The following is a 12,126-nucleotide window of genomic DNA, read 5'->3' on the forward strand; positions in this document are numbered from 1 at the left end:
CAGGGTTGATGACTTCGACGACAGGATAAGGGCCGATGAACTTAGGACCAAGTTTGGGAGTGGGAATTTTCAGACGAATATTACGAGTAGAAAGAAAAACTTTGTCACCAGGAGAATATGGAGGGGCAGGAACTCTTCTCTTATCGGCAAACCTCTTCTGAGCCAGGGAACTCTTCTCCAAGTTAGTGGCAGTGGCCTCCCAGATAGCCAACATGTGAGCAGCTTGGTCGTTGGCCGCAGGAACGTTGGTAAGAAGAAGATCTTGAGGAAAGGCCAACGGATTCCGACCATAAACACAGAAGAAGGGAGACTTTAGGGAAGAGGAATGCAGCGCATTATTGTGAGCGAACTCAGCCCAAGGAAGAAGATCCGACCAATCGTCCTGGCACAGAGACACATGACAGCGCAGAAACTGCTCCAAAGCCTGATTGACCCGTTCAGCAGCACCATTGGATTGTGGGTGGTAAGCAGAGGAAAATTGGAGAGAAATATTAAGGGCCTTGCATAGCGACCTCCAGAACTTGGATATAAATTGAGAACCCCGATCAGAAACAATCTCAGCAGGAAAACCATGGAGGCGAAAAATATGTTTAATAAAAAGTTCAGAAAGTTCAGAGGCAGAAGGCAATTTCCGAAGTGGAGTAAAATGGGCCATCTTACTAAATCTGTCGATCACCACCCAGATCACAGTGTGGCCGGAGGATAAGGGCAGATCGACAATGAAATCCATTGCCACATGAGTCCAAGGGCGAGAAGGGATGGGCAACGGCAGGAGAAGACCCTTGGGAGAAGAATGACTAGCTTTAGAGACAGCACAGGTAGCACAGGAAGAAATAAAATCTTTCACGTCCTTTCTCATCGATGGCCACCACACCAAGCGTGACAGGAGTTCAGTGGTCTTCTCAATCCCCGGGTGACCAGCTTGTTTGGAATTGTGAGTTTGAGATAGGATGGCCTGGCGACACTCAGGTGGAACAAAAGCAACCCCCAAGGGAATGTTATCAGGAGCAGAGGCCTGGGCAGAAAGAAGTTCAGAAGCCAAGGAGGGAAACAAGGCAGCAACAATCTTGGAAGGAGGCACTATAGGTTCGGGATCTTCAGAATAAGAAATCTCGGGAACAAAACTCCTGGACAGCGCATCAGCCTTTCTATTTCTTGAGCCAGGACGAAAGGTGATGATAAAATTAAAACGGGAGAAAAATAAAGACCATCTGGCTTGACGAGGATTTAAACGTTTCAGGGACTGGATAAATTCAAGGTTCTTGTGGTCTGTAAAGATGGTCACAGGAATAGAAGATCCCTCAAGTAGATGCCTCCACTCCTCCAGGGCCAATTTGACCGCGAGCAGTTCACGATTCCCAACGTCATAATTCTGCTCGGGAGAAGAGAATTTTTTGGAGAAGAATGCACACGGATGTAACTTCCCATCCGAAGAAGACCTTTGAGATAAAACGGCTCCAGCTCCCACATCAGAGGCGTCCACTTCAAGGAAAAAGGGCAGAAGAGGTTCGGGGTGTCTCAGAATTGGTGCAGAAGAAAAGGCCTCTTTCAATGTTTCAAAGGCTTCCACGGCTAGAGGGGGCCAATGCTGAGGTTTGCCCCCTTTGCGGATAAGAGCAAGAATAGGAGAAATCTTGGAGGAAAAGCCTTTAATGAACTGCCTATAATAATTGGCAAAGCCAATAAACCTTTGAATAGCCTTGACGCTGGTGGGTAGAGGCCAATCAAGAATTGCAGTAACCTTGGCTGGATCCATCTTGAACCCCTGTTGTGAGATTATATACCCAAGGAAAGGGATGGAAGGCACCTCGAAAGAACACTTCTCCAATTTGGCGAAGAGATTATTCTTTCTAAGACGAAGAAGAACTTCCTTCACCTGACAACGGTGTTCCTGAAGATCTTTGGAGAAAATGAGGATATCATCCAGGTAAACGACTACACATTGCCCCAACAAATCTCTGAAAACGTCATTTACAAACTCCTGGAAGACCGCAGGGGCATTACATAGACCAAATGGCATTACAAGGTACTCATAATGCCCGTCACGAGTATTGAAAGCGGTCTTCCATTCATCGCCCTCTCGGATCCGAATGAGGTTGTAGGCGCCCCGAAGATCAAGTTTGGTGAAGAGATTAGCGCCTCTCAACTGATCGAAAAGTTCAGAGATTAAGGGGAGAGGGTAACGGTTTTTGATAGTGATTTTATTCAGCCCTCTATAGTCGATGCAGGGCCGCAGACTGCCATCCTTTTTTTCGACAAAGAAAAAACCTGCTCCAGCAGGAGACGAAGAGGGACGAATGAACCCTCTCTGAAGATTCTCCTGAATGTAGGTTTTCATGGCTGCTGTTTCAGAAGGAGACAGAGGATAGGTGCGGCCACGAGGAGGCATGGATCCAGGCAGGAGTTCAACTGGGCAGTCGTAGGGTCGATGGGGAGGAAGAGTCTCAGCGGAGCCCTTATTGAAGACATCCGAAAAGGATTGATATACAACTGGAAGAGAGGGCATAGAAGACACAGAGGAAACTTTGACAATGGGCACAGCAGGTAAACAGTTCTGTTGGCAATGTGGACTCCAACGGGCAACTTGTGAAGAAGACCAATCAATGACTGGGTTATGGGTGCATAACCATGGAAGACCCAGAACAATAGGAGTAGAAGGGCAATCAATAAGAAGAAAGGACAGTCTCTCCAAATGTAGGGTGCCCACTTTGAGTGAAAGTTCCGAGGTGGTCTGTGAAATGATGGCAGAAGACAGAGGACGATCATCAATTGCCAGAGCTCGCAGAGGAATAGCCAGAGGAAGAAGAGGAACAGCATGTCGGCTGGCAAAAGTCTTGTCCATGAAATTCCCGGCAGCACCAGAATCTACGAAGGCTTGAACCGGGATCCTCCGGGAGCCAAACTGGATCTGTGCCGGAAGTAGGAAACGATGACCAGACGGTCGGGGAGAAGGACAAACTCCACCCAGGTAAGTCTCCCCAAACTTACCGAGGTATTGGCGTTTTCCAGGCTTTACAGGACACTCGAGGATGGAGTGAGCTTTGCCCCCGCAGTAGAGACATAATCCCGCCGCCTTTCTCCGGTACTTCTCCTGTTCGGAAAGACGGGCCCGTCCAATCTGCATCGATTCCTCAGCAGATGTAGGAGAGGAAGAAGCAGAAGCCGCAGGAGGTGGAGAGGGCGAGAAGTAAGCAGGATTGTTGAGCAGGGGTCTCTGGAAGCGGGGGGCCAGGATAGGCTGGAAACGAGGGTTCCTCTTAGAATGCTCACGGTCTAGCTCGACCTGGAACTCCCTCTGGCGAGTATCGACCTTCACGGCCAAGGCGACCAACTCTTCCCAACGGGGAGGAATTTCCCGGGATACGAGGTCGTTCTTTATTCTTATAGCCAGGCCGTTGTAGAAGGCAGCATGATAACCATCATTGTTCCACGACGTCTCCGCTACCAGGGTGCGAAACTCAATGGCATACTCCGGAACCGAGCGGGAGCCTTGCTGGAGCTGGAACAACCGAGCCGAAGAAGCTATGGCTCGTCCAGGAGCATCAAACACTGTCCGGAACTCATGGAGAAAGGTACAGGCATTATCGATCAGAGGATCCTTCTTTTCCCAAAAGGGTGATGCCCATTCTAGGGCCTTTCCCTGCAGACGAGAGATAACATAACCCACTTTGGCTCGCTCCGAGACAAACTGACCTGGCAGCAGGGCAAACTGGATCTCACATTGGATAATGAACCCTCTGCAAGCGTCAGGATCACCACTGTAGAGAGGAGGTGCGGGGATGCGAGGCTCGGAGACTTGGAGCGGGGTTGCAGGTACAGCGACTGGTGCCACGGGAGTCAAGGTAGACACTTTCTCCAGGACTGCGCCAATGGCCTGACCAAAGTGAGACTGGAGTACTTCATAAGAGTCAATTCGGGAGGCCAAAGCTCGAATGGTTTCACCAACATCAGGCGAAGCATGAGTCTCCTCCAAAGGGTCCATGGCCCAACTATACTGTAACGGGCCCGAAGGCGCAGTAATAGTGTAGACCAAAGAGGAGACCAAACCAAGTTCGAGGTACAAGAGGGTTTATCAAAAGAATCGTCAAGGTACAGGCAAATAGATCAGACCAGGCAGCAGACAACAGGAATCGTAATAACAGGCAAGAGTCGGTACACAAGAATCAAAAGCAGTATATCACACCCAGGAACAGACGAACAGGAACCTATAGTTGGGCAAGGACTGGAAGGGGAGAGAGGTTTAAGTAGTCTCTGAGTTTGGCGCCAAAGTTGACGCACTGGCGTCAGACGCTGACGCGCTTGCGTCAGACGCAGACGCCAGCGTCCCCACGCTGACGTCCTGACGCCGGCGCCCATTCTGACGCCGGCGTCCATTCCGTCGCCGGCGGCCAATCCGGGAGCAGGAAGACGATGACACCATGGAGCTGCGCCCATCAGGAACCATGCGGTGAGGCAGGGGGTCGCCATCTTGGACGCCATCTTTGGAAGGTGAGTTAGAATCCATTACAAGCATACACTGACGTCTACGACAATTTGTTAAAGTTAAAGCCACATTTATGCTAAAATATATGCTTATTGTAAAAGTCAAAGATCCTTGGGAAAAGGTTTCTGTGCTTGGATAGTACATTAGCACAGGATCTGTTATTAAGTACATTTAGTGAATCACTGCTCCATTTCTGGTTGTGGAACGCATTCTCTGCTATTACATGAATTAGCAGTGAGCGAGGAAGGGACAATTGCAGAAATCATCAAAATGGAAATCTATCAAACTTTATAACTCCTTAAAATGGACTTATATTCTTTTTTACTTACAGCTTTATATAATAGAGTTTGTTTCATCACAAGTAGTCTACTGTTAAAATGTAATTCTAAGCAACTTTCCATTTTACATTGCTGAAAAATTTTCAGCGTTTTTAAAGGATTGTAAAAAAAATTGCAACTAATAGCAGTGGAGAATAATGGTAATCAGCACAATATATTTTTGCTGTGCTGTTTAGGGAACTTCAGAGGATGCAAGCTGCAACACGGTCCTGTCTTTACAGCCCCCTATGGCAGAGAGTAAGGACAGGACTGGCCTGTGACACCAGGGGGTACTATTGTACCGGGCCTAAAAGGGGGCCCGGCTGTGCTGCACTTTTCGAAATAGGCAGACCCCCCTTAGCCGTGACAAAGCAACAAAAAGAGACAAAGCCATGAAAAGAGACGAAGTTGAAGTCCTGAAGCCGCAAAAAGACCTGAAGCTACAAAAGAAGCCGAAGTTGAAGTCCCGAAGCCAAGAGAGGAGTTGAAGTTTAAGTCCTGAAGCCGCTAAAAGACTCAAAGCTAGGAAAGGAGCCAAAGTTGAAGTCCTGAAGCCGCTAAAAGACCCGAAGCTACAAAAGACCCAAAGCTACAAAAAGGAGCAGAAGTTGAAGTCCTGAAACCGCAAAAAGACCTGAAGCTACAAAAGGAACTGAAGTTGAAGTCCTGAAGCCGAGAAAAGACCCGAAGCTACGAAAGGAGCCGAAGTTAAGGCCTTGAAGCCGAGAAAAGATCAAAAGCTACGAAAGGAGCCGAAGTTTAAGTCCTGAAGCAGCATAAAGACCCGAAGCTACAAAAGGAGCCAAAGTTGAAGTCCTGAAGCTGCAAAAAGACCTGAAGCTACAAAAGGAGCTGAAGTTGAAGTCCTGAAGCTGAGAAAAGACCCGAAGCTACGAAAGGAGCCAAAGTTGAAGCCCTGAAGCCGAGAAAAGACCCAAAGCTAAGAAAGGAGCTGAAGTTTAAGTCCTGAAGCCGCATAAAGACCCGAAGCTACAAAAGGAGCCGAAGTTGAAGTCCTGAAGCCGCGAATAGACCTGAAGTTGAAGCCACAAGTTTAGTTCAACTGAACACCAATTTGTTTTATTTTATTAAACACCTGGACACCAATGTATTTGAATACTCTATAGGCCCATGCCACCAATTGTTTAAAAAAAATATTCTCTGGGCCCCCAATGTTTCTTTTTAACTTTTTCTTTAAAAAAAACTTTTATGGGGGGCCCTGGCGCCAGTGTATTTTTTTAACTTATGGGGGGCCCTGACCACCAATGATTTTTTAAAAACATTTATGGTTGGCCCTGGCACCCTAACTTACAAGAGACCCTCACCATCATTGGCTTTTTATAACTTGTTTGGTGGGTTTACCTTTTTTTTAACTGTGGTGTGGGGGTTGGGGTTGGCGGGGCCCAGAAAATTTTGTTGGATGGGGCCCTGGGATTTCTAATCACAGCCCTGCCTGACAGACACTATGCTGTGCACAAAGTATACAGTGCAGCCTTCCTTTGGGCAGAACTGCTGCTTGAATTAGCACCAAGGGGCTTGCTCTTGCTTTATTTGTAAATATATTTGGTATCTCTTTCAATTCCCCATGTTACTTCTCTTGACTACTCATGCCATCAAAACATTGTACATGTATTGGTAGTCTATCCTACAGCCAAGACTCAAATTCTCACTGGAGTCTTTGCAAGGCTTTGTAGTAATAGAACTTCAGGGCTAGCTTAAGAAATCATGGGGCCCTACAATACTGTTTGTAGGAGTCATGAGTCACTGATCATTAGCCCACTTCCCTCCTGGGCTTCCATCTTTATTAAACTATTTCCATTTTTCATGAATTGCTTTAGTTCCACTCTCACACTACATGAAAACATAGGGGTATATTTATCAAAAAGTGAAGTTAGAGATCACCACAGTTCTCTAGAGTGAAATTCCCCCACTCTTCATTCATTTCTATGGGATTTTGAAAGGAGTATTTATCACCCATTGATAAATACGATGGCAGAATTTCAATCTAGAGGACTGTGGTGATCTCTAACTTCACTTTTTGATAAATATACCCCATAGTACACTCCACCCCTCAGACGTAATGGATAATTTCATGAAGATCATGAAACCTTCCATATCTTTCACAATAGAAGATGAGAGCAGACTGGGCTGGCACAATTCATTTACAATCTACCAACCCCCATTTAGTAAGAATCTGGGAATAATCAGATAGCCATGGTTCAGAAATGCTAATATCTGTTTATGCTTCTGTGTTTAGGAGCTTGATAACAGAGGAGTAAAGGAAGCATCACTGGTTGTTAATGTAATACATAAATTTGCCAGCAGTATGACATTAAATAACGAGGAATGGCTGACTGCTTCTATAAAACAGGGGCTTGTTGAAAAGATAAGTATCTATTTTTTTGCTACAAGTTCCATTTACCCATGATATCTGTATTGCAGTTCATATGCAATGTCTGGAATTGTATCGGCTTTGTGCTGTTCATAGTCTTAGTAAAAGACAATTGATTGATTTGTATAACAAATAATATACACTTCTGGTGTTTCAAGTGATCTGTTATTTTTTTTTTTTTACATGATTATATGGTTTGAAAAGTCAACAGATCTTTTGTCTTATGGTGAAAACCAGAAAAATGAAACAATTCTCAACTTTGCTGAAGATTTTTTCGATGTTGTAATGGTATGTAACTTTATTTCCTTATAATACACAAAAGCCATGAATATCTTGTAAATTCTATCCTTATAAACGGTGAGTTCTGATGTCATCAGTTATAAACGGTGAGTTCTGATGTAATTTCTGTCACATGACTCACTGAAACTTGTGTATTATAATAAATAAAGTACCCCCAGTTGCAAAATATGAGGATATTAAAAGTTACCTCTGAGTTCCATGACCTGTATAAAAACACTCGGCCTTCGGCCTCGTGTTTTTATATGGTCATGAAACTCCTCGGTAACTTATAATATCCTTATATTTTACAAGAGGGGGTACTTTATTCACTATATAATACACAAAAGCTATGAATATCTTGTAAATTATATCTTTATAAACGGTGAGTTCTGATGTCATCAGTTATAAACGGTGAGTCCTCGGTAACTTATAATATCCTTATATTGTACAAGAGGGTGTACTTATTCACTATATAATACACAAGAGCAATGAATATCCTGTAAATTATATCATTTAAAACGGTGCTTAGTGATGTCATTGGTTATAATCGGAGCTTAGTGATGTCATTTCTCTCACTGAAACTTGTGCATAATAATAAATAAAGTACTCCCTGTTGCAAAATATGAGGAAATTCCATGACCTGAATGAAAACACTTGGGGGCAGATTTGCTAACCAGCGAATTTTCACCATTGTTAGCTTCGCACCCATTGCAACACTTCGTCAGGCGCAAATGCTCTCAGACTACTACAATTCACTAATATGCAAAGTTTCTAGAGAAAAGTCTCTCGCGTTAGTCACTTCGCTCTTTAGTAAATCTGCCCTTTTTTTATATGTTCATGGAATTCCTCTGTAACTTGTAATATTCTTATTTTTTTACAATAGGCGGCACTTTATTCACTATATAAACTATGAAACGGTAATTTTCAGAGTTAGGGGAAGGTAAACGTGAGTGTATGCAGTTATGTATACATATCAAGAGGGATAAAGGAATGATAAGTGTACTACGACAATGGCTGTATGATTACACTTCAAAAAATAGCAATGTTATTCCTCTACAGTTGCACTGGTATAACAGAAAGCTCATAACTGTCTGGAGCTGAGTTTGTCATTTGTTTTTTGTTGAGCTTATAATCAATTTGACAGCGCACTAGAAACAAAAGATCTATCCTCTTACAGTGTTAGAACAAGTCTATAAACAAAACTATGCCATTCTGATGAAGGAATAATGCCTAAATAATGTTATTACATTTTGTCTTTTAGCTCGTTCATGACCACAGTAGTGAGGGTAAGTAATTGTTTTAATGTAGAACGGATGCTCTATTTCCAAAACTCGTGCCAGTGAATTAGCTGAAATTTTGCAAGATTTTGTTTCAGTGAATCCTCAAGCTGTGACTGAACTCAATGTAATTGTACTGTAACTGGGGAAATGTATCTGATATTTTTGGTGAACAAAACTGTTATTAATCCTTACACTGGCATTTTATTATGCACATTATGTTTTGCTATTTGGTCAGATTTTTAGAAGTGGCTTTCCTCGTGAGGCTACTTCGAGCGACTCCGGAAAATGAAGCGCTGCATGTGAATTGCCGCAGACTGTTTTAATTTTAGCCGGCGGAGGAAAGGCAGTTCGGGGAGATTGTCACCCTGAAGAAGAGGCGATTTGTCTCTGGGATGACTAATCTCCCCGAATCTGCTCATGTGGACTGACCCTAAGGGGCCCATTTACTTAGCTCGAGTGAAGGAATAGAATAAAAAAAACTTCGAATTTCAAATGTTTTTTTTGGCTACTTCGACTCGAACGATTCAAACTAAAAACCGTTCGACTATTCGACCATTCGATAGTCGAAGTACTGTCTCTTTAAAAAAAACTTCAACCCCCTACTTCGCCACCTAAAACCTACCAAAGTGCAATGTTAGCCTATGGGGAAGGTCCCCATAGGCTTTCTAATGTTTTTTGGTCGAAGAAAATCGAACGATTCAAAGGATTTAATCGTTCGATCGAACGATTTTTCGTTCACTCAAACTATTTGCGGTAAATCCTTCGACTTAGATATTCGAAGTCTAAGGATTTACAGTCGGCAGCCGAATATCGAGGGTTAATTAACCCTCGATATTCGACCTTACGAAAATCTGCCCCTAAGTATTCCCTAAATGCAAACGTTATTCATTTTTAGTGCATGCTAAGTACGTATACAAGTTAAAAGCAAGCTCTATTTAAGCAAATGCAGTACAGCATTATTAGTAACTTTCTGTATACCCTTGTTTGTTTAGGAAAAATGCAGATATTAGAGCATTTTCTTGTCCGGGCATGTTCCTTAATATCCAACGCCGCTGTAAATATCTTCGTTAAACAAGAGGTAAGTGTCTAAACCAAGGTATAAATAAAAATATATATTTTGTACTGCCAGTGTATATTTCCTATTTTCCTCTATTCCTTCACTCAAGTAAATGGGCCCCTTAATATTTTGCCCACAAACATAGTTTGCCAGCTAACTGGCCCACTTCTTGGAATGATTTTTGTCATAAATTAGGACAGAAAACAAAGGTAGAAAAGGTATTGAAAAAGTATAATAGTTTGCACAGTATTACTCATTGTCCTTAAAGGAACAGTTCAGTAAAAAGAAAAACTGGGTAAATAGATAGGTTGTGCAAAAAAAAAAAAAAAAAAGTTTCTAATATAGTTAGTTAGCCAAAAATATAACGTGTAAAGGTTTACATATGCAGTATATACGTAGATGAAAATAACTGAGAATTAAAAATCAAGCCATTTTGAAGGGTAACGTTTAAACCGTTTCATGTACTAGATGTAAGATTTGTTTTTCAGGCAGCACGAAAGCTGAATTTAATGCTGGATACTATGCCTCTGGGTGCCAGAAAGAAAATCCTTGTCACAGAAGAGATGACGTCTGTCATGTAATTCTATTCTTGTTTTACTGCCTTTTCTCTAGTACTCAATAATAAAATGCAGACATGTGACTTCATTTGCGAGGAATGCATAATGTGATTTTAGCTAATAAAGTAATTTAAATATTTCTTTTAAAATGTATTTCTTATTTTCATCTTTCCCGTATTTTAACAAAACCCCTCATTTTCCCGTGTCAAAAAATGCCTTCTGTGGGGATATGTAGTCCTAATGCAAGAGCTAGAGGGGCAGACTAGGCTGTGTGAAGGCAGAGAAATACTGCATCAGCACGTATATACAGGCATCAATGCCCTTTATGTATGCTGTAGGGATTAGTTACGAATATAGGAGCTAAATAGTACAAGTATGGTTGCTAGCAAGCTTACAACAGTTGATTCTGTTTATACTACTAGTTAGAAAATTATCTGGTTGGTTACTATGAGCAACTCACTGATGTTAATGTAACACCTAAGTTTATAAATTAACTCATAAGTAATGACTTAAAAGGGGCAGTATACCTCCATTTTATACTTAGTAACTAGGGCTTGTGTGGTACATACCTTATGTCTATTATTTTAATCATGAAATATCTATTGTTTTGGTTATTTATTCAAGGAGAACTATCGCGAACATGTAAATTTAATATAAGCTTCAGCACACTGAAATAAGAAACTTTTTAAATACAATCAATAAAAAATCTGTACTGTTTCTAAAATAATCAAGTTTATCTTCACTATCCCTTTCTCGGCATCTGTTTCTCTTCATTCTGTCTTCTTGCAGCAATTGGCATCAGATATTCATTGACAGTTCGATGTAATATATCTTATAGGGGGCTTCTTTCCTAGCAGATGTATTAGAGCTCACTCAACTGATTCCAGTACAAACAAAATCTAACAAAATAACTGCATTTTGCACAAATCCTGCATGTAGAGAGACATGATTTCTGATGATTTAAATATAATGAGCTCTTATACATCTTCTAGGCAAAAGGAGCCCCCTATAAGATATATTGGATCTAACGGTCTACTGTTTTATTATTACAAAGAAAAAGGAAATTTTTAGAAATTTGGGTTATTTGATTATAATGGAGTCTATGGGAGATGGCCTTTTCGTAATTCTGAGCTTTTTGGATAACGGATCCGATACCTACATATATATATATATATATATATATATATATATATATATATATATATATATATATATATATATACATACATATACAAATATACACACACAAATAGATTTAGCACAAATAATACTTGTGTAGCCATATGTTATCTTCATATGTAACAATAAGTCAAATTTTACTTTTTTTAGGACATCTATGGCTAGGAGAATATTAGATGTTGGAGGTAAGTTACTTTACACATTCATTACTACTTTACTACTTTTCTTCCAAAAAGCAAGTAACAAAGCCTTGTTTATCATTCGTTGAATGTGGTCATCTGTGTAAAATTTCTACTTCCTTCTTCTGCTTGGATGGGGAGTGCAATTCCTTACAGTCGTATATTGTTTCTGACAAAATAAACAGCACTCCTGTCTTTATGGCAAGGAATCAATACATACACTCAGGGGCACATTTACTAAGGGTCAAATTTCAAAGTGCTAAAACTTCGAAATTCGATAAATTTTTTTTTGTTTGAATTAAGCTGTTTTCGATCGAATTAAAATCATTCGATCGATCGTAGAAATCGTTCGAATCGAACAATTTAATCGATCGAACAAACGATTTTCAAAAAAATAAAAACT

At 41.5% G+C, this 12,126-nt stretch overlaps 1 protein-coding gene across 6 annotated transcripts in view; it reads left to right on the forward strand.

The window, feature by feature from the left end:
- LOC108700937 (synaptonemal complex protein 2) overlaps window positions 1-12,126 on the forward strand; it is a 58,396-nt gene that overhangs the window by 7,293 nt on the left and 38,977 nt on the right. For 5 of the 6 annotated variants that reach the window (XM_018234988.2, XM_018234990.2, XM_018234991.2 and 2 more), the window contains 6 exons: window positions 7,058-7,186; window positions 7,376-7,480; window positions 8,733-8,757; window positions 9,744-9,829; window positions 10,297-10,385; window positions 11,695-11,729. In XM_018234988.2, the coding sequence (XP_018090477.1) occupies window positions 7,058-7,186; window positions 7,376-7,480; window positions 8,733-8,757; window positions 9,744-9,829; window positions 10,297-10,385; window positions 11,695-11,729 (469 nt within the window). Of the gene's footprint in view, window positions 1-7,057; window positions 7,187-7,375; window positions 7,481-8,732; window positions 8,758-9,743; window positions 9,830-10,296; window positions 10,386-11,694; window positions 11,730-12,126 lie in introns of those variants that run through there. The other variant, XM_041576162.1, reaches the window with a different exon arrangement.

The sequence above is a fragment of the Xenopus laevis genome, chromosome 9_10L (genome assembly GCF_017654675.1).
Source record: "Xenopus laevis strain J_2021 chromosome 9_10L, Xenopus_laevis_v10.1, whole genome shotgun sequence".
NCBI lineage: Eukaryota > Metazoa > Chordata > Amphibia > Anura > Pipidae > Xenopus > Xenopus laevis.